General features: G+C 43.6%; 1 protein-coding gene across 6 annotated transcripts in view; it reads right to left on the bottom strand.

Moving 5' to 3' along the window:
- The window catches only part of scn5a (sodium channel, voltage gated, type V alpha subunit), a 221,575-nt gene that overhangs the window by 55,870 nt on the left and 138,734 nt on the right, over positions 1-26,971 (bottom strand). For 4 of the 6 annotated variants that reach the window (XM_031904631.1, XM_031904628.1, XM_031904630.1 and 1 more), the window contains exons 17-21: positions 22,593-23,069; positions 10,773-10,893; positions 5,971-5,994; positions 3,677-3,831; positions 2,566-2,739 (exon numbers count right to left, since the gene is read on the bottom strand). In XM_031904631.1, coding sequence (XP_031760491.1) covers positions 2,566-2,739; positions 3,677-3,831; positions 5,971-5,994; positions 10,773-10,893; positions 22,593-23,069 — 951 coding nt within the window. The remainder of the gene's footprint in view (positions 1-2,565; positions 2,740-3,676; positions 3,832-5,970; positions 5,995-10,772; positions 10,894-22,592; positions 23,070-26,971) is intronic. The other 2 variants (XM_031904632.1, XM_031904633.1) reach the window with 1 other exon arrangement.

The following is a 26,971-nucleotide window of genomic DNA, read 5'->3' as shown; positions in this document are numbered from 1 at the left end:
TATTTGTAAGCAGCGGTAACTTTCCTATATATCAAAAACATAATTCTACTCATGTCTGTGTGGCTGTAGCCTTACTTATTATCTGCTCTTTCCACCCACTCCCTATGTCTGAGTGCTCAAAGGGATTCTGCCATGATTTGTATGGTATAGTTTTTATTACTATATTACACTGTCCACATTGTAAATAATTGATTCTACCATTTAACATTTTATTCTTGAACCAACAAATGTATTTTTTTTAGTTGTAATATTTTGTGTGTGCAGCCAACTCAGTGCATTGTGCCTGATTAGAACTGCTTTCAGCTAACCTATTCTCCTACTCCCATGTAACTGGAGGAGTCCCAAGCCGGACTTGGATTTCTTACTATTGAGTGCTATTCTGATACCTACTGGGAGCTGCTATCTTGCTCCCTTCCCATTGTTCTGCTGTAGCGCTGGCTCCTTCTAAAAGCTCAGACTCAGAAACACTTTACTGCTGCGCTGCAAGTTGGAGTGATATCCCCCCCCACACCCCGTGGGGGGGGATATCACTCCAACTTGCAGCGCAGCAGTAAAGTGTTTCTGAGTCTGAGCTTTTAGAAGGAGCCAGCGCTACACATTAGAACTGCTTTCAGCTAACCTATTGTTTCTCCTACTCCCATGTAACTGGAGGAGTCCCAAGCCGGACTTGGATTTCTTACTATTGAGTGCTATTCTGATACCTACTGGGAGCTGCTATCTTGCTCCCTTCCCCAGGCCCGGATTTGTGGAAAGGCCACAAAGGCCCAGGCCTAGGGCGGCAAAAATTGGGGGGCGGCATGCCACCCCGCCGCACCAAAATTTTAAAGTTTATTGCGCATACGGAGCAATGGGGACCTCTCCCCCACTGCTCCGTATGCAATTGAAAAGGGCCACGCGTGCGCGGGGGGAGGTTCGCCGTTCGTGCATGCGCAGGGGGGGCGCCCGGGGGGGGGCGCCCGGCCAACAAATCCGGCCCTGCCCTTCCCATTGTTCTGCTGATCGGCTGCTGGGGGTGAGGGGGGGGGGGATATCACTCCAACTTGCAGCGCAGCAGTAAAGTGTGACTGAAGTTTATCAGAGCACAGGTCACATGGCTGTGGCACCCTGGGAAATGAAGAATATGGCTAGCCCCATGGGAAAAACAGATTACAATACAGGATTCTGCTGGAGAAGCTCTATTAACTGATGCGTTTTGAAAAAACGTTTTCCCATGACAGAATCCCTTTAATAGAAAACTAAAGGCTCAAATTTTTCTTTTCTCTTTGGGGAAAGAGATATTCTGTTGGACCTGTCTATGGTGAGGTTTAGCCTACCCTGTAGCCTTCATTATAATCCACCCACGGACAGGTCCAACAAATGAGTATTCAGTATAATATGTGAATATGAGTATAATATGTGTGATATTCTGCTCAGCAATGAAGGGTGCAAACACCTCCCTCCAGCATGGGAATATAGTACCAATCTAGATGCCATGTAAAAAAATCCGTGGCCCCAGCAGGTAGTCTGAGCGCCATAAAATCCCCTCCCCCGTAGGCCTCCAGTTGGACATAAAAGTTTATTTTTTTACTCTCTGGGTAGATGTTCAATGATTGGACCCAACAGGATCTCATTCTTACAGTCGCAGTAAAGATTACATATTCTTATTTTTATCTACAAAGGAATCGGAACTAATTAGGGCTTAAATGGTTCAGTGTCTATGGAGATTACACAGGTGTGTGCCTACCCCAAATGTAACTTGTACGTCTCCCTTTTGAAAGGTGAACGCAGGCTCATATATACTGGCAGAACTGAACTATATAATCAGATAATACACAAAGACACACAATTTTGACCAAAAACATAGCAAATTCTAATATTCCGAGGCATAATGTACTGGCATTTAGCCAACATGGGTGCTGCTTCACAGGGCTCCCAGGAGCAACCAGCAGGATGCAGGGATTTTATTTCTGTGGCAGAACAAGAGTTCAAGCAGCAATGGATCTCATTTAATCAAATGTCTTCTACTAGATGGTTCATGGGTCTGGAGATAAAGAAGAAGAGCTCCTAGCAACATAGCAAGGCTGTCACCCATCTACAGGGGAAACGTATATCAATTTGGGCTGTCCAACCCGCAGCCCTCTGGCCGTTAGTGCCAACAAGCAAAGCTGCACTTTAAAATAACCCCTGACAGCTCTTGGATTACAGCAGAATGCCAGTAGCTGAAGAGTAATAGTTGGAGGGCTGCGGGTTGAATATCTTTGAGGCATATTCTAATATATAATTGTTCCACAACATAATATGTCCACAAGTACCCCCTCTAATGCACTGACAGTGCCCTTTCAGCCCTACCATAAACACAGCCTTGATAATGCATATCTTCTAGATATCTGTGTCTAGAAACCCACTTGATCAATGGATGAACATCAGATATACAGGATAAAGTCATTCTATGTCCCTCAAAGCTCAACTGGTGACACGATTGAGGTCACACCATAACCATTTTGACTAGTCTTTTGCCAACCAGGTAACCCAATTCCCTAGTTACAATACAGGCTTTCTAAGAGAGACCAATACACCAATACTTACATCAACAATGAAGAAGTCCAGCCAACACCAGGCGTTGGTAAAGTACTTTTTAAAGCCGTAAGCCACCCATTTCAGAAGCATCTCGAGGACAAAGACATAAGTGAACACCTTGTCGGCATATTCAAGTATGGTTTTGACGACTTTCTTCTGGTCAATGTAGATATCTTCAAATGCCTATAAAGAAGAGATCTAAGTGAGTCCCATATTCAGGTTTCATTGGTTATCATTGAACCCAAAGTGGTTTAGTGTCAGGGTACTTCCCAGGTCATTTCTGGGGTTCCATGTGTGATCTGCTGTCCAGGCAGCAATACCAGAAAGCAGGGCTGACTTTAGTGCAGGTGAATTCACATATTGTGACCTATTGTATAGCGGCTGTTGATCTACAACTCCCAGCAGGCCCCACAGACTTCAGTACTGGTTGGCAGCTGGTAGTTGTATATCAACAACAACAAAAGGGTAGCATGTAGGCATCTTTATTACTGTGAGTGACCAGTTTCCTGGTAGAACTAGGGCCTCATTGTGTCTTGATCCATCACTGGTCAACTGCCTTCTACCAATGACATTGACTGTCCTTTAATCTGTACATACAGTGCAACCCATCAGTCTGTGGGAGGAGAATATACAGCTGATCCAAATCATACCCTGGCCAAAGCCTCATTAATCAGCCCCCATTGCAAAAAAAAACCTTGAAACCTAATTAGATCAACGTGCTCAATGAGATTACATGCGCTCTGTGCAGGAAGGATGTCTTACACGGAATAATCTGCGTGCCACCCCAGGGGATCTTAGCAGTTATTAATGTAACGTCATTCAATTTCCATATTCAAACAATTAAATGTGAAACGACGGATTAAAAGCCAAAAATAAGAAGGGCGGAAATACACATTTTAGCAGTCTGAGCATACGCGGCCCAAGAATGGGCATATTAACCGAGCAGATTAGTTTTATTTCAACTGGTAATAAAGCCATTGCATGCATGCCCTTATTTTATCTGATTTACTGTGTATCTATATGTATCTAAGGTAGCAACCTTGTGATCCTCAAGCTCCTTGGTGCCATTATTATCCTTATTATCCGTACATAGATGTTACCAGACACCATTGGGACTTACCAGGGCACCGCTGCTCAGCAGGATCATGAAGATGATGAATGTCTCGAACCAGTTGTGTTCCACAATTTTGAAGCAGGTCTTCCTCAGTTTCCACCAAATCTTCCCAGCGCCCGTGGTGATATCTATCCTGCAGCACGAACAGTATCGCAAGCAGCCTAAAGTGGCCAAGAAAATGCACCTGGTTAGTTGCTTGGAGAAGACAATATGCTATACCAGTAGGTAGCTTTAACCCCAGAATAAGGGGATAATCTTCTTCAGTAACAATTCTCAATGCCCAATGGAATTCTCAAACAGCAGAATATTTTTTACCCAGTCAGCATTCTATATCTGCCTAGGTAAGGCCCAGCTCCATTAATTTATCATTGGTTGACATCATGTTGAGTCTACAATATCACTCACCTCGACAGTTGCTACATGATCATTAACCAGGCTTCAGGCTTGTTAATGAACTGTGCCGTACAGTCCTGCCTTATACACATCTATTCTCTTGCCTGGTCAGATATACAGTTATATATATGCAACCTTGTGCTAATGAAAGCCTTTGAAGCATCAATGCATCATTGATATAGACTTTGCCATATACAGGTATTGACATGTCGTCTACAGGACATTTTCTAGAGGGGCAGCAACAAGGGGCAATGGATCAAGATCAAGGTCAATAAATCTGCATTAACAGATCGAAGGGCCATAAATTGTCTTCATTGCTACTAAATCCAAAGTGGGATGAATGTTGAGGTTTTGGAGAATGTCAAGGGTCCTTTACCCCATTGCAACCAATTTGATATTTTCTTCTACTGTTCGAATAGCACTTGACCAACCAGATATAACTGCTGATTGGCTGCAATGGGTCATATAGGCAAACACAAAGGCAAATCCTTCGGCACCACCTAATAATCCAAAAGGATTAAAGACTTGCAGTGATTTTAGCAAGGGGAGGGGGCCATGTTGCTGTGTGAGTGTTGCTCTCCATGCTGTGCTCTTTGTAGTACAGGTATGGGACCAATTATCCAGAATGCTTGGGACCTGAGGTTTTCCAGATAAGGGGTCTTTCCATAATTCGGATCTCCTACCTTAAGTCTACTAAAAAAATTATTTAAACAGTATTTAAACCCAATAGGATTGTTTTGGCTCCAATAAGGATTCATTATATCTTAGTTGGGATCAAGTACAGGTACTGTTTTATTTATTACAGAGAAAAGGGAATCATTTAACCATTAAATAAACCCAATAGGGCTGTTCTGCCCCCAATAAGGGGTAATTATATCTTAGTTGGGATCAAGTACAGGTACTGTTTTATTATTACAGAGAAAAGGGAATGATTTAACCATTAAATAAACCCAATAGGACTGTTCTGCCCCCAATAAGGGGTAATTATATCTTAGTTGGGATCAAGTACAGGTACTGTTTTATTATTACAGAGAAAAGGGAATCATTTAACCATTAAATAAACCCAATAGAGCTGTTCTGCCCCCAATAAGGGGTAATTATATCTTAGTTGGGATCAAGTACAGGTACTGTTTAATTATTACAGAGAAAAAGGAAATCATGTTGAAAAATTAGAATTATTTGCTTATAATGGAGTCTATGGGAGATGGCCTTTCTGTAATTTGGAACTTTCTGGATAAGGGGTCCAACACCTTACTGTAATTTGGTATTTTTTCACAAGTCATTCAGCTATATATTAAAAAACAAATATACCACGTATTCACAGATGAATGAAGTCTTCTTATGGGAATTGTAAAGGGTCAGTATCACCTATAGGCAACATGCTGGCTACACTCTAATGCCCAAGCATGGCCAAGAGCCCTCGAATGCACTAGTGCCAGATGTACAATGTTGGCCGATAGCTCGATCACTTGGCCAACTGACTGCTGCCCTAAACATCCGCACCCAATGTACAGTACTTAAGGAGGTTGATCCAACTACCATTAAACAAGCCCCTGCCTGATTGGCAAATCTATGTTTATCTAGATATCCCCAAGTGCATACTGTTATTCCTTGCACGGAGCATTATTTTGCATTCTCTTGCCTATTTATAGCTAATAAATTCAATATGTCTGACATTTACTTTCTAAATTGTTCTTCAAACCAGTGGCTGAGTCATTCAAACCCAATGCCCTGTGCAAATACACCATGCTGTGGGTTAGCTGTAATGGCGCTGTGCCGCTGCCCGGCATATACTGTTAATGGACAGTCGGGATGAGCGGTGCCCGTTTTACTTGGTTACTTTTGGAAAGGTCACGGGCAAGACTGTTATTTTCTGTGAAAATAAGTTGGGGAAAAATAAAAGTTACCTGTGCCATCCGGACGATTTGCATCTATAAAAAAAATAACAATTGCACGGAACAATTAAGGGGGCGGCCAAACTGTTGGAAGTCGCAATAACCTAGAATAGTGCCGGCGTTTTTATGGGTTGTATAATAAGAGCAAAGAACTGGCAGAAATAAAGTCAACAAGAAAATAAGGCGAATCTTGGCTAGAACGAAATCCCAAATATACAAGAGTATACTCGGCTCAGTGTGCTATTTTATGTATATAAAGGTATGGGATCCCTTATTCAGATTTAACCATTAAATAAACCCAATAGGACTGTTCTGCCCCAATAAGGGGTAATTATATCTTAGTTGGGATCAAGTACAGGTACTGTTTTATTATTACAGAGAAAAGGGAATCATTTAACCATTAAATAAACCCAATAGGGCTGTTCTGCCCCCAATAAGGGGTAATTATATCTTAGTTGGGATCAAGTACAGGTACTGTTTTATTATTACAGAGAAAAGGGAATCATTTAACCATTAAATAAACCCAATAGGGCTGTTCTGCCCCAATAAGGGGTAATTATATCTTAGTTGGGATCAAGTACAGGTACTGTTTTATTATTACAGAGAAAAGGGAATCATTTAACCATTAAATAAACCCAATAGGGCTGTTCTGCCCCAATAAGGGGTAATTATATCTTAGTTGGGATCAAGTACAGGTACTGTTTTATTATTACAGAGAAAAGGGAATCATTTAACCATTAAATAAACCCAATAGGGCTGTTCTGCCCCCAATAAGGGGTAATTATATCTTAGTTGGGATCAAGTACAGGTACTGTTTTATTATTACAGAGAAAAGGGAATCATTTAACCATTAAATAAACCTAATAGGGCTGTTCTGCCCCCAATAAGGGGTAATTATATCTTAGTTGGGATCAAGTACAAGGTACTGTTTTATTATTACAGAGAAAAAGGAAATCATTTTTAAATACGTTCTGCAATTCAGAGATTTCTGGATAAGGGATCCCATACCTATAATAAAACAGTACCTTGTTCTTGATGGTAATCATATTGGTGGCAAAACAATCCTATTGGGTTTATTTAATATCAATATTAAATAATAGATCCCTTATTCGGAAAACCCTGGCATTCCAGATAATAGTTCCCATACCTGTATATATATATATTCTGTACAGCCACTAGCTACACAGTCACCGGGCTGAACAGGACTTTACATCTCCAATTCAATGCAGTTCCTAGTAAATCAGAATGTGTCACTGTGAATGGGTTTGTGGGCATTTGCATGCAATCCTGCCATGACAATGTGGCCTTTAGCTAATAGAGGTCACGGAGCATATAAATGCTGAACTTGTTGAACTTGGAGAAGTGACATGTATATCTATAGAGTATATATATTTATATAGTGCTGCTTGCATGCCCAGCGCCTGTAAAACAGGGAGAAGGCAGCAATAAACAGGATATAAATACAGCGATCATGGGTCACTGTTGCGCTGAGGCTACAGAGGTAAATTCCCTAAGCAGAAGGCTGCCCCCCAGTGGCAAAGGGAAAGGATGTACGTTTGCAAATTGAGATAGGCCCGGACTGGCAATCTGTGGGTTCTGGCAAATGCCAGAGGGGCTGCTGTAAGATGAACAGGACTTGGGAGCAGCCGAGGAATGGAAACCCTATGGAAGTATGTAAGTGGTGTGCCGAAGAATTTTTCTATTGTTGGACCTTCTGCAGCTGTAAGATGCCATAGACACTCACTATTTATTGGGCTGGGGGGGGGGGGGGGCTGTTTGTGCCTCTGGGTACTGGGAATGCCAGGGGGGCTGTAAGGTGCCACAGACACTCACTATTTATTGGGCTGGGGGGGGCTGTTTGTGCCTCTGGGTACTGGGAATGCCAGGGGGGCTGTAAGGTGCCACAGACAGTCACTGTTTATTGGGCTGGGGGGGGCTGTTTGTGCCTCTGGGTACTGGGAATGCCAGGGGGGCTGTAAGGTGCCATAGACAGTCACTATTTATTGGGCTGGGGGGGCTGTTTGGCCCCTGTGTACTGGCAATGCCAGGGGGGCTGTAAGGTGCCATAGACACTCACTATTTATTGGGCTGGGGGGCTGTTTGTGCCTCTGGGTACTGGCAATGCCAGGGGGGCTGTAAGGTGCCACAGACAGTCACTATTTATTGGGCTGGGGGGCTGTTTGTGCCTCTGGGTACTGGCAATGCCAGGGGGGCTGTAAGGTGCCACAGACAGTCACTATTTATTGGGCTGGGGGGGCTGTTTGTGCCTCTGGGTACTGGGAATGCCAGGGGGGCTGTAAGGTGCCACAGACAGTCACTATTTATTGGGCTGGGGGGCTGTTTGTGCCTCTGGGTACTGGGAATGCCAGGGGGGCTGTAAGGTGCCACAGACTGCTGAGGGGCTGTCTGGGCTTGAAATGCCAGGGCCTATTTGGAATCCAAGTCGAGACCAGAATACAGGCCACTGAGAGTACTACAATTCCTGATGGCCAATATGACCCGGTCACTTCTGAGTGTTATTGGGCCAACTCCTAAGCAGTGATCCAGTTGCGTGCCCAGTATCTGCCCAGCGCTGACCCACCATATTCAAATGGGCCACATAACCACGCCAATAGTTTACTTTTCCCCCAGCAAGGGGCACATTTCTTTAGGCAACACAGAAGTCAGAGGCTCCGTTTGTCCTTTAACCCAGACCTGCAGCTACGCCTCCCCTAAGAGCTCTTTTCCATGTACTGAATATCATTTTAGCGAGGAGCGAGGAAAATTGCATTAGTGTCTGATGCGTGTGTTTCCATTACACGCATTTAAGCTGCACCGAATGATCTTATTACAGCGCAGCCCAAAATGGAAGTGGCGCCAAAACACTATCAACCTGATTAGTAACGACCCCGTTGCTTTTTATGTGCAAGAGGGGAGGGAGAATGGTTAAAAAGCTCCTACGGTTCAGCCCACAGAGTTACTGTAAGTTCCCGAGTTATATCCATGTATTAGTACATTGTGTATTCCATGCTTCTATCTAAGGCTCCGCCGGGCAGCACAACCAGCACGCAGTTTAATAAATAAGGCCCAAGCTGATACCCAGAAGCTTATCACGTTGTACATTGCCAGTGTTCCCAGGCTTATCAGCCATTAGGATTGCAGGAGAGAATGTTAACAGGTCGCTTGAGCGTATTGCGTCTACGGCACTTATCTGGGCGCTGAAGTGCATCGGTGAAATGCACGGCTGCCAACAGCCCTGACAGGTTCCGTGTTAATGTGGAGACATGTTTTATACTAGGAAAGGAGGCCGGACATGGAAAAACAGGCTTTGCGGCTTCTGAACGGAGGGAGGAAAGGTTCTAAATGAAGTACAGAAAGAAATATGTGTGGAACAAACTACCCCCCCCTCACCTTGGGCTTCAGTAACTTCACATTGACATTAGTTACGTTTTTGTAATACTGCAGTTTTACACTGCCGGTATCATAGACTTGTAAAAGGAGTGTCCCCTGCTGTTCTCTCATTGGGACAGAATTGAGTAGAAGATGATCCCCCTTCTAAAATGGTTTCATTTTTTATGAATATCTTGTTATGGCTGGCCAGAAAATACATATATATTTGCAGTGGAGTTGTTTCCTTTGCTTTGCTGAGCTTTCTTATTGCAATGCATTCTGCTAAATCATCCCGTTAGGGTAGCGGTTCCCAAACTGTGGGTCTGGCCCCCCCTAGGGTAGAGGCTGGAGGGTATTTTAGGGGCAGAATGTCTATTTGCTCTGCTAGATAACCCTGGAAGATAAGTTTGAAGGCTCTAGTTCAGGGTGAACACTGATCTCCTGTCTAAGATACTTTTGATACTTTTTGGTACTGAAATAACATTTTCATATCTGTAAACATTATATTACATAACAGGAGCCCTGGACAAATACTTGGGGACTTGAACCAAAAGAGTCCTAAACCACTTTCAGCTCAGTATTCTGCACACTGCCCAAGGCAACCAATCAGCATTTAAATTTCAACAGGTAGAAAACCAAAGCAAAGCATCTGATTGGCTGCTATGAGCAACATCACCAAACCTATATGGAAGTTGTAGTCCAGCAACATCCAGGGTGCTAGAGCAAGCTAAACTGGATCTCGGCACGTCCCAATTTCTACAAAAACCAATATAAATATAACATTCAAGTGCTGTTAAGATGACAGTTAATCATACAGGTGGCGGCAGATGAGAGAGACCAACATTTGCTCTCGCACATCAGAAGGAAACAGCAGAGGGCGCTGCAGGCTACAGAGCAGAACTGGGTATCGGCATAGGCTGCTAATTGCAGCTGCATTGTGCTCCTATCTGTGCGACTAGTGGATTGACCATGAAGGCAAATCAGCAGCAGAGGATTCTGGGAATACCCATCAGCCCCCACTGAAGCAAAAGAATAATCCATTCAACCTAAAGAGGGGAGGAATTGCCCATTTGCCCTTGTTTAAAGGCTTCTATCCCTGTTCTGCACGACAACAGAATGCAGTGTTTTATATCAAGTCACAATAAAAATGTTGCTTTGTAAAATAAAGAAAGAAAGAGGACAATGTATTATATTTCATTATTTTTGTTGAGCAGTAGCAATGAATGACCGATGTCAGGGATTAATGATCTGGGTGGGTAAGCGCTTAGGGCTGCTGTGAAGCTGCACTGAGCACTATCACCCCATATAATACCAATGGGTTTGCACAAATTTACTAGTTAGTGTCTAGAACTACTGGGAGTGCAGTGCTGGAAGGCAGAAGAGGGCAGAAACATACAATTACACCCTGGCCAAGGGTTAATAACAGGATTTATGGGTTGGATTACCCTCGGTGAAGCACTCTTCTGGATCCGCAAATTCCTCTGAAGATTCTGGAAGTTGCTCAATTAGTTCCCTTGATTTTCTCAGGTCCACCGTACTGCACTCCGATATACTGTCATCCTGCTTCTGCCAAGAAATGCAAAGAAATGGTAAATTCTTGACTTTACAAAACTAAAAAAACATAAACACCCAGCCAAGATCAATCATTTTCTGTCTGGAAGAGATTTATACCCATTATCCACTGCAGCCGCCATCATTCTCTGTTTTCCCAGGACACTTCCCAGTTCCACAGTGAATAGTACATGGGGCAAATATATCCAATGCCAAAGGGGAGTTGCTCCACTATACCGGCAGCCTTGTGTAGTGTTGGGGGCAAAGCAAATTACCCTACTGCCAGGGGAACTGAATTCTTCAAAAGACTCCAAAGTGATGAAAAAAATGTGCCAAAGGCTAGGCAAGGTTTTGGGCAAGAGTCAGACAGGATCTGGCTGAATTGGGCATTAATCTGGCAGTATTGGTGCAGCACCCAGTTTATACTCAACCCACCAAATGGTCAGACTCCAAAAGGAGCAAAAAGTGGGCAGGTATCTGGGCAGATCAGGGGTATAAGTGGATGGATTGAATAGGTGTAACAAAAAGTGCCCATGTACAGGGCTATAGGGCAGGGCTACACTGTATCTATATTTACATTGCCATTAGTGGCACAGGATACCAGAGAGCTGAATTGCATTGCACTGATATGTACTGTAGGCACCACTAGGGGGAGCACTGTTTATGATGATGATTTGCACACATGGGCAGAAATTTAGGGTGCTAAATGAGCCCCGGCCATATTTCAGTTTCATCAAAGCAGTGAGAGATGCCATACTGTTTCATTCACTCTGTCTAGCCAAGTAAACGGCCAGCCTTTCGCTGCCACTCTACAAACGTGCCCAAAGTAACCTGGCAGATATTCTCCAGGCTTTATTGTGCCGCGCTATGTAACATGTTTGCACAACATGACTAATAAAGTAAATGCACTCTGTTAGATGTGTTTAATATTAGCACATGGAAGTGTCGTTAGTCATGCTGCCCCCTCGCACCGCCATTACCCGGCCTATACAGCCGATTCCTGAATTCATTAAGTCAACTGCGGTTCCTAACAGGGACGAGTAGTATTTAAATGATCTGTTAATGTCATGCCTGGTGTTCCGGGCCTTACAGCAGGTCGCCCTGACCTATAAATATCCTATGGGCACTTTGTCCTTAATGACTGAGATGCAGAAATGTATTTTATCAAAAGCGAAAGCTCGGGGATGTAGCGCACAGGGCTGCAAACTAATAACACAGACGTTTAAAGGACAAGGCTTCCTATAAATACAGGGAATATGAGACTGTACAGCAACATGCTTACTGGAACCAGTCTCAGCTACAACACAAAACCATTCCACAAACAGCTAAGGATACTCATAGGCAGAGAGCCGTCCCACTAGGACCAGTTACAGGTCCCTCATTCTGGGGAAAAGCACTGGGGGTGCTAGCCATTCATTTAGCTGTAATATTGGTGTGTAGGCGCCATCTCAGTGCATTGTGCCTGAGTCTGAGCTTTCAGCCAGCGCTACACATTAGACCTGCTTTCAGCTAACCTATTGTTTCTCCTACTCCCATGTAACTGGAGGAGTCCCAAGCCGGACTTGGATTTCTTACTATTGAGTGCCATTCTGATACCTACTGGGAGCTGCTATCTTGCTCCCTTCCCATTGTTCTGCTGATCGGCTGCTGGGGGGGAGGGGGGATATCACTCCAACTTGCAGCGCAGCAGTAAAGTGTGCCTGAGTCTGAGCTTTCAGAAGGAGCCGGCGCTACACATTAGAACTGCTTTCAGCTAACCTATTGTTTCTCCTACTCCCATGTAACTGGAGGAGTCCCAAGCCGGACTTGGATTTCTTACTATTGAGTGCTATTCTGATACCTACTGGGAGCTGCTATCTTGCTCCCTTCCCATTGTTCTGCTGATCGGCTGCTGGGGGTGAGGGGGGGGGGATATCACTCCAACTTGCAGCGCAGCAGTAAAGTGTGCCTGAGTCTGAGCTTTCAGAAGGAGCCGGCGCTACACATTAGAACTGCTTTCAGCTAACCTATTGTTTCTCCTACTCCCATGTAACTGGAGGAGTCCCAAGCCGGACTTGGATTTCTTACTATTGAGTGCTATTCTGATACCTACTGGGAGCTGCTATCTTGCTCCCTTCCCATTGTTCTGCTGATCGGCTGCTGGGGGTGAGGGGGGGTGGATATCACTCCAACTTGCAGCGCAGCAGTAAAGTGTGACTGAGGTTTATCAGAGAACAGATCACATGGCTGTGGCACCCTGGGAAATGAAGAATATGGCTAGCCCCATGGGATTTCAAAAGATTTCAATACAGGATTCTGCTGGCGAAGCTCTATTAACTGATGATACACAGGGGGTCATCTGACCACTTAACTTGACCCTGATCTCGTCTAATGATTTATCATGAGTTCTGCCTTAGACATGGCTTGGCACTGGGAGGAATATGCCCTTTCAAAATCTAATTTGTCACACATTTCTATGACTTCATGTTCTGGCCAAATGCCATGACGGATCCTCCCCTTCAGTACAGAGAAAGTTCTGGCAGGGAATGTTTCAGATACTTCAGTGGGGTCAAGGTCTGAAGCTCCGGTAAGTCTGACCATGAAAGGCGACTCGGTGGGGAATGCCAGCACCTCCATACAACTGAATGTTCCTTTTGACAAAAGTTATCAGAGGAATTTAGCACCACAAATGACTTGATTCTACTGGGCAATTAGTTAACCAACCACAGGGGCAGATTCCCAGCATTTTGCCACCCTGGGCAAATGAAAAAACATTTTTGCCCTTAGTTCGTAGTTTGAGACATGATGAAATATTTTGACCCGAATAAAATTTAGATTTTGTCCAAAGCATATATAACTATTTTTTGATAGTGAAACTGCTCCGTACGTTTCCATTGTATTAGTTGCAGCTCCGGGTGTTGTGCTCTTGGCCGGGGCTATTTGTACTCCGCAATGTGTTTAAAGGTGACAGAGGAAGTAGGGATTACATGGCATTACTCTGACACTTAATATTAGAAGAGGAATGTTCCATAGCTTTCAGCGCTCATTTCCAAGGGGTGGTCTGCACGAGCGATGCCGGAACGCATATTTGTGTCTGAGGCTGATGTTTTTAATATAATTGCATACGGAGACTGTACACAAGGGCCTGCTTAGTGCAGCGTTGGCTGGAGAAGGAAAAACGGCAAAGTGTCCCTTTGAGTGTCTAGCGCCTTATTTGAGAGTAATAGATGAAAGAAAGAATGTATTTTAATGATATATGATACTTTATCCTGTGCATTATATCCATTGTGTATTATATAGAGCAGGGAACCCCACCCTTTTATACCCGCGAGCGACATTCAAATGGAAAAAAAGTTTTGGGGAGCAACACAAGGAGAAAAAGGAAAAAAGTTCCTGGAGGTGCCAATGAGAGCTATAACTGGCTATTTGGTAGCCCCTATGTGGACTGGAAGCCTACAGAAGGCTCTGTGTGGCTTTACACTGGGGTTTTATGCAATCAAAGCTTGTCTCCTAACCAGAAATTAAAAAATAAGCAGCTGCTTTGAGGCCCCTGGGAGCAACATGTTACCCCTGAGCCACTGGTTGGGGATCACTGATATAGAGTATTCTGTACCCTCTGTACTCGAATGTACTCTATTAGTCACTGAGTAACCTACTTATCATTTACAGTAGGGGGTACATTATCCCTTATAATACATGAGTGATACTCAGAGTTCCCTGTATAACTCAGCCTGCAGCCTTGTGCCTTTATATGGCCACAGAACCCCTCAGTGACTGCTAATATCCTTATCATTTACAGTAGGGGGTACATTATCCCTTATAAGTTATAATACATGAGTGAGACTCAGAGTTCCCTGTATAACTCAGCCTGCAGCCTTGTGCCTTTATATGGGCACAGAACCCCTCAGTGACTGCTAATATCCTTATCATTTACAGTAGGGGGTACATTATCCCTTATAATACATGAGTGATACTCAGAGTTCCCTGTATAACTCAGCCTGCAGCCTTGTGCCTTTATATGGCCACAGAACCCCTCAGTGACTGCTAATATCCTTATCATTTACAGTAGGGGGTACATTATCCCTTATAAGTTATAATACATGAGTGAGACTCAGAGTTCCCTGTATAACTCAGCCTGCAGCCTTGTGCCTTTATATGGGCACAGAACCCCTCAGTGACTGCTAATATCCTTATCATTTACAGTAGGGGGTACATTATCCCTTATAATACATGAGTGATACTCAGAGTTCCCTGTATAACTCAGCCTGCAGCCTTGTGCCTTTATATGGGCACAGAACCCCTCAGTGACTGCTAATATCCTTATCATTTACAGTAGGGGGTACATTATCCCTTATAAGTTATAATACATGAGTGAGACTCAGAGTTCCCTGTATAACTCAGCCTGCAGCCTTGTGCCTTTATATGGGCACAGAACCCCTCAGTGACTGCTAATATCCTTATCATTTACAGTTGGGGGTACATTATCCCTTATAATACATGAGTGATACTCAGAGTTCCCTGTATAACTCAGCCTGCAGCCTTGTGCCTTTATATGGGCACAGAACCCCTCAGTGACTGCTAATATCCTTATCATTTACAGTAGGGGGTACATTATCCCTTATAATACATGAGTGATACTCAGAGTTCCCTGTATAACTCAGCCTGCAGCCTTGTGCCTTTATATGGGCACAGAACCCCTCAGTGACTGCTAATATCCTTATCATTTACAGTAGGGGGTACATTATCCCTTATAAGTTATAATACATGAGTGAGACTCAGAGTTCCCTGTATAACTCAGCCTGCAGCCTTGTGCCTTTATATGGGCACAGAACCCCTCAGTGACTGCTAATATCCTTATCATTTACAGTTGGGGGTACATTATCCCTTATAATACATGAGTGATACTCAGAGTTCCCTGTATAACTCAGCCTGCAGCCTTGTGCCTTTATATGGGCACAGAACCCCTCAGTGACTGCTAATATCCTTATCATTTACAGTAGGGGGTACATTATCCCTTATAATACATGAGTGATACTCAGAGTTCCCTGTATAACTCAGCCTGCAGCCTTGTGCCTTTATATGGGGGGCACAGAACCCCTCAGTGACTGCTAATATCCTTATCATTTACAGTAGGGGGTACATTATCCCTTATAATACATGAGTGATACTCAGAGTTCCCTGTATAACTCAGCCTGCAGCCTTGTGCCTTTATATGGGCACAGAACCCCTCAGTGACTGCTAATATCCTTATCAATTTTAGGTGGGGATATATTTTGAACATGAGTTTATAAATACCTACACTGACGTATTTCATTATGGTGTCCTGGTTTCTATCTGTATATCAGTCTATGTATCGGTATATATATCTACCTGCCCGTCACTATCAAAGTGAACCCATGAATGTACCAAGAGCCGCAGCTTTTCTCTGGGTACAGTTGAGTTTAGCAGTATAACAGCTGCACAGTCATTTCTTGTTTCAAGTTACAAGGCACGTATAAAGCTGGAATGGTTTAATAAGAAAGGAAAGAGATGAAAGGCAGAGATAGCTGCAGTAGGTATGGCAAGGCTGAAAGAGAATTATGCTGTGAATATCAGAGTTTAGATGTGAAATAAATGTATTTATAGAGGGTTGTATGTGCATATATTCCATCCACAGGTCCCGACACAGCTTCTATTTGCCTGCAATATATATATATACTGGGATTGCTACAGGCTGTATAGTGCAATAAGCTACAGGCTCAGTTTGGAGCATTAACCTATAGACTGCAATTGCCACAATAAGCTTAATTCTTTCTTTAAACTGTCATATAAACTAAACAGCAGTTACTGGTTGGTTGCTATGGATTACTAGACCTGAAAAAAAAAACATTACTCCACAACCCTCCATGAATAGCTCATGTATAGCTCCCAACATTTGAATATTAAAAAGCAGGATCCAAGTTTAGGCCATACTTGAAACCCCACCTACTTTGCCATATGCACCACCCCTTTTGATTTTTGAATGCTTGTATACTTTGCAAAGGAGAAGAAAGGAGCTCCTGCTAAACTCACCCAGATGGAGGGGTCTGGAGCAATAACCTGCTCTAAATGGCAGACATTCCTTACATATAAATAGGATACAGGTTCTCTTGAAATTCTAATTTTGGCCCTTAATGCACTGCCTATTGTCAGGATGCTGCCTTGGCTGGTACCAGTTACGGCTGATTTATTATGGTGGATTAGTGTCCAGCTGACTCCACTTTGTTGCAGTCACAATGAAATCCTTCTGCGGTGTTAAGCTCATTCTGTTTCATGATCCCCGCACTGTCAGACGCTGGGGCGGCTGAATAGGTAACAGGGTGTGAGCCCCTAATCTACTGGGAAACTGAGGGCCAGGGTAAGGCCTTGCTTTGGAATGAAAGCTGTAAAGTTGAGTTAACTTTCCCTTTAAAAAAGAAGAGCTTGAATGAGCGTGTGTGTGAACATGTACAAGAATATATATATATTTATATATATGGGGTATTTACTAGGCACTGTACTAAAGTATCTCCTGCTGGATGGCTACAACTACTCCCAGGGCAAGAGGCTTCTAAAACCAACATTAGAGGGGAGAGTTTCCCTTTAAGTTCTAATGATGCTTTGCGTCCCCTATGGCACTGTGCCGTGATGAAATCCTATTGAAATACAGAATATCTGGGGAGCAGAGAAGTAGGTGATGGAAGGGGACCTATCAACTCTGTCAGAAGCCGTCAGCCACGCACTCACGTCCAACAGCAATGCCTGTCATGGGGCAGATAGCGACGTGTTGGCACGGGGTGGAAAAGGTGACGCATGCAGGAAGCTATCAGGCAAGGTGCATGGAAAGAACATGTAGCCTTTCTACAACAACATGACAGAGAAGGCTTATTAAGCCTGTTGCCCCCCAGTTGTTGATAAACCCCAGTTCCCAGTACGCCCCAAAAACCAAGCTCAGCAGGATGGAAACCAGTGCTGCTATGGTGTGACCATACATACAGCCAAGATAACCCAAAAGGAACTTAAGTAGAGCCATTTTACCCTTATTCACCCAAGTAATGGGGCCCTGAGATAACTAACTGGCACATCCATGGGTACCACAATGGCACCACTATGGCTACACCTAAATGCTGAAGTACATACCAGGGCAGGCAGGGGGGTATATTTATAGCTTGTGGTGCCACCATGGAAGGTACCACCCTCCTAGTTTTTAGGGGAAATTCAATCCAGATTTTCCCTACCCCTTCCAGATCCATAGATGATGATTTTTCTATATAAAATCAGCATGTCTCAATATGTTACTTTCCCTTTTGCAATATACAAATATTCTAGTAGTCTCCTAGACTGGCAGAAGGTACCTGTGGGCATGAATCAGTTTTGTTATGAATCATAAAACAATATGTCTATGACACGAGGGGAATAAGACAAAGATAAGGAGAGCAGGTACTGTGCTGCGGAACTGCTAGCCCATATCAGTGCAATTAAATGGACTTTTGATAAAAAGGCTGTCTATACACAGTATGGTAAGGCAGGCTGGCGTTATTCTCCGATACTAATACTAAAGGGGGATATTGAGCAGCAGGAATTGATTATATGTAACTGAATATACAGAACAGCAATGAGGTTCATAATGTAATAGATAAGGTTTTACCATGACTGGTTGTCCCTCCCTCAGCAACAGATGAGAAATGTTGAAGATCTGTTTCTATGAGATTTGCCCTCATAATCCCAACACCAACAGAACAGAACAAAACCCAATCCTTAAGTTGTTAATAAATGCAATGGCTGGAGCTACTAGCTGCCACTTATGTAGGTACCATTGTAGCAAATACATACTGAATGAAGAGCTATACACAAGGTTTCCTGCCTTTTTACCCAATTTCTGCCCCAACCTGACCCATGACCCATGATAAAACTCCACCCCTTTTACACCACAGCCACGCCCCTCCTGGCTCTGACCCACCCACAACATCATCAGCCAGCCTTTCCAAACTGCTATTCTCCCTGCCAAAAGGAGGCAACACCCTAGTTTTGGGCAGAAAATGGACAGTGTGGGTAGTCCATGGGTACTTGGGTAAAGTGCAGGCACTGGTCCCCATCACTTCTGGTTTATGTGGTTTTGGGTCAGGATTAAAGTCAATCCCCTGTGGGACGGTTCAGGTAGTAGGTCTGGGGTGGAGTGAATTTAGTAGGCATATCAGCGGGCATATCAGTGGGTACTGCTCTGACATGTCTGCCCAAATGGACCCACACAGGGGGTTGAAAAAAAATAACAAAAAACATTTTTTCTAGGTAGGTACTAGGTCCTAGGCAAGTGCCCCGGGGGCTTATATAGAACATATGGCCCTGTATATAACAGAAGCCTAAGGAAAGGCCAAGTACTCTGCAGGTTTAAACGTGTTATTGTTATAAACAGTGACTATATTATTATATTCTAATAAGAGACCAGCACTGCTTAGAGGTTCACAACAATAACACAGGGTTAGTTTCCCTTTAACAATAACATTATTAAGATGCACTCACTGGGCCGTATGGGGAAAAAGCTAATTTCTTGGGTTATTTCTTACAAAATCAGGCCTGGAGCTGGATTAGGAGCCAAATTTCCCCCCAATTCATTGATCCTGGCACAGACACTGAGATGATATCTGTATGCCCTGATCTGTAATGCTACTTCCAGGACACTAAACGTAGATATAAATTGAACTACTAACACCACAGCTTCCAAATTCTTAAAGCAAACTACAGTTCCCATAATCCCCTATCGGTATGTGAAATGTGCCAATGATAGCAGATCCCTGGGATACAGCATCAGCGAACTTATCTGGGCCAAGCACAGGACCCAAAATAAATGCAATCTATTTCTGCAGCTTACTGTATAAAGTCCCTCTATGTTTACTCCTATTTGTGTTAGATACAGCCAATGAGGCAGCTGATGGATGGGGTATGAGGAATGAAACGGCACTCCGGCTGTGAGGAAGAGGAGGAATTTCCCAGCCGAATTGGGAAACAGAAAAGCCCCCCTTTATTCATAACAATGGGGTATTCCTATGTTAGTCCTGCGTGCCCTATGTGCCCTGGGCATATAAACAGGACAATTCTACCAAATATTACATGCCTTTTGCTGCTACAATGTGTATTGGTCAGACTGCTGCAATGCCAGGAATAGAAGCATCTCAGCCGGGGAAGTATCCGATGAGCCCCCTCTAGTCTTACAGGGATCACAATAGGAAATGTGGGTGCCAGGAAGCAGGAATGCAATATTCTGGTCTAATGGAGGGGGGGTTTTGATTGACAAAGAATCATGTATTATTCTGACAACCAACCCCATGGATGCCATTGTAAGGTTAGACCTACGCGGCTTCTTGCCTGGAGGAGGGGGGGACAAGCCTAACTAGCCCAAGCTGCAGCCTTTTGGGCCCACAGAGAAGCTTCCTTTCTACCACAAAGCAGCAGTTCTGTTATGCTTTATGGCTATGATTTTATCTACATAACTAAGTTTTTAGACCACTGTGGTCCCAGTACTACATGAAGCACAGCTGGTCACTAGTGATGAGCAAATCTGTCCATTTTCGCTTTGCCATAAAATTCACAAAACGGCAAAAAATTCCCGAAAGGCATTTGTTGCGCACTTTTTTTGTCACGCCACATTTTTACCCGACCGCGCCCAATTTGATGGATATCATTGTATACTGGAAAGGTCAATTGAAAGATGAGCTTCCCCTTACATTTCCATAAATCATCCTGGGATTCCATGAGTATCTAGAAAAGCAAATAGGGGTTCCCCCAAATCTTACCCTAAGCGGTCTTTAAAGGGGTAATTTACTTTAAAGTTAACTTTTAGTATGTTATAGAATGCCCCATTTTTAGCAGCCTTTCAGCTGGTCTTCATTTTTTATTTATTTGCCTTCCTCTTCCCTTATCCCCGATATAAGGAAGCTGAGCAAGGCAAAGGGAACTCACCCCACAATTTATTTCATAAGCACTGCGTGTGGATAACCTGCAAAAAGTAATTCTGAGGGGATATTTTTGCTTTAAACTATGTCCATATCACGCAGCTTAGTTTCCCCTAAATGCAGACCTAAAAGGTAGATTTATTTTTATGTGTCCTTACTGAAAGGTAAAGTGTAATGGCCGTGACGCAGACAGGAAATACCATGGTGACGGCCACAAATGGGCAAAGACGGGACAGAAGGGACAGAAACACAATCAGGCGCTGCCCTATAGAGATCGGCTTTTTATTTTAGGTTCATTTCAGAGCAAGTACATTACATTAGCGTCAGAGAAATGTCTCTGTAACTAAACTACAATTCCCAACAAAGCCCTAAAGCCAGTGACTGCTAGAGGATGCTGGGAGATGTAGTACAATAACACCTGAAGCTCCCCTGGTAAGAAGTTATCAGTAGATCAGAGGTTTAACATCAGACTGCAATAAAAGCACTAAAAGCACTAAAAGCAGGATTATTTGGAAGTGTCTCCATTATTAACTGACTACAACTCCCATCATCCCTTTTTCCTTATATCCATTTTGTTTTATTTCTTCCCCCTCTGTCTATATATATCTCCTTAAAAAAAAATGGGATGTCTTAGGCCAACCACCCTGAGTGACACCCAGATGCCTTCACTCTGCTCAAAGCCGCTATGCTTTTGGGTAAGGCCACCCCTTTTCAGGTCACAGGTGGATGGGTCGGGGCGTAGGTATATCAGTAATTGCAAAGCAGTGGATTGGACTGGTTCTGGGTTGGGAGAGGGGCTCAGGGCAGATTAGGGTGAGTTTAACACTAATCCAATGAGGTCAATGGAGGCCTTGGTGAGTCTGGGGGCTATAAATACCCCTTAGGGGTACCTGGGCCTCTAGGTAAACATCCCAGTCTTAGGATATATACCCATAATAGCTTCCCTGTGTCACTGCCATATGTTGGATTTGACTGTATAGCAACATTTGAGTTGGGTTTGGAACTACAGGAAAGAACTGAACCAGTTAAAGGAACACTGTCATGGGAAAACATGTTTTTTTCAAAACCCATCAGTTAATAGAGCTTCTCCAGCAGAATCCTGCATTGTAATCTGTTTTTCCCATGGGGCTAGCCATATTCTTCATTTCCCAGTGTGCCACAGCCATGTGACCTGTGCTCTGTTAAACTTCAGTCACACTTTACTGCTGTGCTGCAAGTTGGAGTGATATCCCCCCCCCCCCCCCCCCCCCAGCAGCCGATCAGCAGAACAATGGGAAGGGAGCAAGAAAGCAGCTCCCAGTAGGTATCAGAATAGCACTCAATAGTAAGAAATCCAAGTCCGGCTTGGGACTCCTCCAGTTACATGGGAGTAGGAGAAACAATAGGTTAGCTGAAAGCAGTTCTAATGGGTAGCGCTGGCTCCTTCTAAAAGCTCAGACTCGGGCACACTTTACTGCTGCGCTGCAAGTTGGAGTGATATCCCCCCCCCCTCACCCCCAGCAGCCGATCAGCAGAACAATGGGAAGGGAGCAAGATAGCAGCTCCCAGTAGGTATCAGAATAGCACTCAATAGTAAGAAATCCAAGTCCGGCTTGGGACTCCTCCAGTTACATGGGAGTAGGAGAAACAATAGGTTAGCTGAAAGCAGTTCTAATGTGTAGCGCTGGCTGAAAGCTCAGACTCAGGCACAATGCACTGAGATGGCGCCTACACACCAATATTACAGCTACAAATACATGAAATACACTGAAATTGGGCAGCGGCATGAACCCAAGCAGTGGAACTTACCTCTTTGCTGATCTCGACATCGGTAAAGATGCTCTGTTCATCTTCCTCATGATACTCCACGTCGGACTCCCCCAAGGCAATGGGCACACAGACAGACAGACGGGGGCTGGTCATGTAGTCGTCACTCTCGCTGACCACGTACTTCTCCCCATTTTTGGAAATGCCCCCGTTGGTGCTGTTCCCTTCTCGGAAATCCTCCTTGCAGGTGTTGGACATGTTGATGTGATTGTTCAGGTTGATGTTGTTGATGTTTTGGTTTTTGGTTGAAAGGTTGGATTTAAAAGCCTGTGCCGGCTTGTCGGGCCTGGTGAATAAGTTACAAAAGAAGTCCACTATGGCTTTTTTGACAAAGCGGATCCCTCTCTGGATGCGCGCAATGGCGATCTGGAGGTTGTTCATTTCTCCGTCCTCATCTGGGGCCGACAGGTTATCTGCACTGAAGGAGCTCAGCAGCAACGCCAGGAAAAGGTTTAGCACCTGCAAAGGGCAACAGGGACATTCATGAGATCACAGGGGCAACAATGGCTGCAATGGATGAGGTTTTATTGTAATGTATAAATATTTAGCAAATCAACATGGCATCTCGCTCTCCTGCCTATAAGCACAAACAGTGCAAAAATGTTCTATATACAGGTATTGGATCTGTTATCTGGAAACCCGTTATCCAGAAAGCTCCAAATTATGGAAAGCCCGTCTCCCATAGACTCCATTTTAATCAAATAATTCAGAATTTTAAAACTGATTTCATTTTTCTCTGTAATAATAAAACAGTACCTTGTAATTGATCCCAACTAAGATATAATTACCCCTTATTGGGGGCAGAACAGCCCTATTGGGTTTATTTAATGGTTAAATGATTCCCTTTTCTCTGTAATAATAAAACAGTACCTGTACTTGATCCCAACTAAGATATAATTACCCCTTATTGGGGGCAGAACAGCCCTATTGGGTTTATTTAATGGTTAAATGATTCCCTTTTCTCTGTAATAATAAAACAGTACCTGTACTTGATCCCAACTAAGATATAATTACCCCTTATTGGGGGCAGAACAGCCCTATTGGGTTTATTTAATGGTTAAATGATTCCCTTTTCTCTGTAATAATAAAACAGTACCTGTACTTGATCCCAACTAAGATATAATTACCCCTTATTGGGGGCAGAACAGCCCTATTGGGTTTATTTAATGGTTAAATGATTCCCTTTTCTCTGTAATAATAAAACAGTACCTGTACTTGATCCCAACTAAGATATAATTACCCCTTATTGGGGGCAGAACAGCCCTATTGGGTTTATTTAATGGTTAAATGATTCCCTTTTCTCTGTAATAATAAAACAGTACCTGTACTTGATCCCAACTAAGATATAATTACCCCTTATTGGGTGCAAAACAATCCTATTGGGTTTAATCAATGGTTTATTTAGTAGACTTAAGGTATGGAGATCCAAATTATGGAAAGACCCCTTATCCGGAATACCCTTGGTCCCGAGCATTCTGGATAACGGGTCCTCTACCTGTAATACATCACAGACTGCCACAGGAATATCAGGGCAGCTGGCACGTATACTCTGATATAGTCTCTGTAGTAGTTACTTTGGCTTGACACCCCAGTACACAGTAAGTTGTGCCTTCATACTTGTTCCATTACATGGAAAGGCTTTGTAGGGAATACAGATAATACTGATCCATTAGTCACGTATTTACTAGCTGGGGGGTGAACTATGGTAAGTGGCAGAGCACTGGCGAATCAGGGAGCTCTGAGATTATAAAGAGAGTAACAGAAAGAGGGGGGGGCAGAGATGATCACTGAATAGCGCAGTATCATTAAAAAGGATTGATCTATGATCATTTACTGGTTATACAGAGAACACTGAGTATCACTTATGTATTATAAAGGATAATGTACCCCCTACTGTAAATGATAAGGATATTAGCAGTCACTGAGGGGTTCTGTGCCCATATAAAGGCAGAAGGCTGCAGGCTGAGTTATACAGGGAACTCTGAGTATCACTCATGTATTATAAGGGATAATGTACCCCCTACTGTAAATGATAAGGATATTAGCAGTCACTGAGGGGTTCTGTGCCCATATAAAGGCACAAAGCTGCAGGCTGAGTTATACAGGGAACTCTGAGTATCACTCATGTATTATAAGGGATAATGTACCCCCTACTGTAAATAATAAGGATATTAGCAGTCACTGAGGGGTTCTGTGCCCATATAAAGGCACAAGGCTGCAGGCTGAGTTATACAGGGAACTCTGAGTATCACTCATGTATTATAAGGGATAATGTACCCCCTACTGTAAATGATAAGGATATTAGCAGTCACTGAGGGGTTCTGTGCCCATATAAAGGCACAAGGCTGCAGGCTGAGTTATACAGGGAACTCTGAGTATCACTCATGTATTATAAGGGATAATGTACCCCCTACTGTAAATGATAAGGATATTAGAATTGGGGAATTTTGGGGTGATTTTTCAAATATAAAGTGGTAGTGGTTGATTCTTCTAATGATTCATGTGACAAACCTGACACGCTAAACACCCATGTAACAGTTATTCCCGGCATTAGGTAAGTACAATCCAGCCCCATAGCAGTTAATAGGTATTTTCCCAGTGAGCTGCATTTATTCCCTTCAGACAATGGCAGTTTCCGTAGTATTGACCGAACACAAACAATACATTTCAGGGCAGGATTAAAGGATCCGGGTATCGTCTCATGTTTTTTCTCGCCGTGCTTTGCACCCAGCGCCCCTTTTTTTCTTTTTTGTTGTTGTGAAATTTTCAAAACAAACAACTCGATTTGTTCTCCTCTGCAAACATCTATAAAATCGATCGCTCCCTTCTCCGATAAGGGGCACGTCTTGTCATATCTGCTGCCATTGTCAGGCGCCTGTTTTGTGTGTGTGTTTTTTTTTAAAGGGGAAACAAAGAGGTGGAAAAAAAAGAGCCACACAGAAGCGATACTTGTTGCAATTACACACGCCACGGATAACCTTTGCTACGAAGTACGGCTGGAGAAAAAGCCGCCATTGTGCCGCGACTGATTGAAACTTTTATGCCTTCTCCGTAGAGAGGAGACAGACAATTTTTACCCAGCCGATGGATGTGACATATGGTCAGGTAAATTCACCGGCGTCTATTCAAGCACAAAAAGACGTCAGAAATAGACTTGGTCAGAAATAGGCATCTGGAGAAAAAAGATATATATTTAACGCTCTCTGCGCTCTCATATTCTGTGCTAGGAAACAAGCCGCCGGCCTCGGAACATTTTTTATTTTTTTTCTCGCGTGGTGCCACTCTGAGCGAGTGGGAGTGAGCATTCATATTGAACAAATGGTAATAAGAGGAGCGTTTCAAAATGGAGGCCACACGCTGACTCCTTTGATCCATAATGCATTGTGCCCCGTGAAGCCTTAATCTGTGGTATTGTGCGCTAAATTGCCGGGGTGCGGAGCAGAGCTCCCCAACCCAACTGTAAAGCGCGCTTACATTTTTGAGCAGGAAATTTACATTGTGATCCTTTCTTCCATCAAGAGCATAGTTCCAGCATTAATAATAAAAAAAATCCTGACGATATCACAAGGGGGGAATATTACTGTAAGGGGAAAAAGTGCTGTTTATTCTACTGTAAAAAGATCATTTCTGCATCTGTAACGCAGAACAATGGCTCATGAAATGCACAAATAGAAATTGACAGCAGAAGAGAATGAGCTTGCTTTAAACCCTTATTAACTACTAATATTGACTTGTATTGTTACCCTTTATTTATATAGCGCTGACACATTGCAAGTGGAGCTTACAATCTAATGTCCCTATCACATTCACACACACTATGGTCAGTTTTCAGGAGCTAATTAAGCTGCCTGTAGGTATTTGGTGTACTATGTTATACAGATAGCTAGAATCTCAGCCATAAAGCAGGGCAGGACTGCTGCTTACAATGGGGGTGATCAGATAGGATCTGTGCCACTGTGACAGAATGCTCTGTTATACAGATAGCTAGAATCTCAGCCATAAAGCAGGGCAGGACTGCTGCTTACAATGGGGGTGATCAGATAGGATCTGTGCCACTGTGACAGAATGCTCTGTTATACAGATAGCTAGAATCTCAGCCATAAAGCAGGGTAGGACTGCTGCTTACAATGGGGGGATCAGATAGGATCTGTGCCACTGTGACAGAATGCTCTGTTATACAGATAGCTAGAATCTCAGCCATAAAGCAGGGCAGGACTGCTGCTTACAATGGGGGGATCAGATAGGATCTGTGCCACTGTGACAGAATGCTCTGTTATACAGATAGCTAGAATCTCAGCCATAAAGCAGGGCAGGACTGCTGCTTACAATGGGGGGATCAGATAGGATCTGTGCCACTGTGA

Source organism: Xenopus tropicalis, chromosome 6, assembly GCF_000004195.4.
Source record: "Xenopus tropicalis strain Nigerian chromosome 6, UCB_Xtro_10.0, whole genome shotgun sequence".
Lineage (NCBI taxonomy): Eukaryota > Metazoa > Chordata > Amphibia > Anura > Pipidae > Xenopus > Xenopus tropicalis.
The sequence above is the reverse complement of the archived record's forward strand: the minus strand, read 5'-3'. Positions and strand labels throughout refer to the sequence as shown.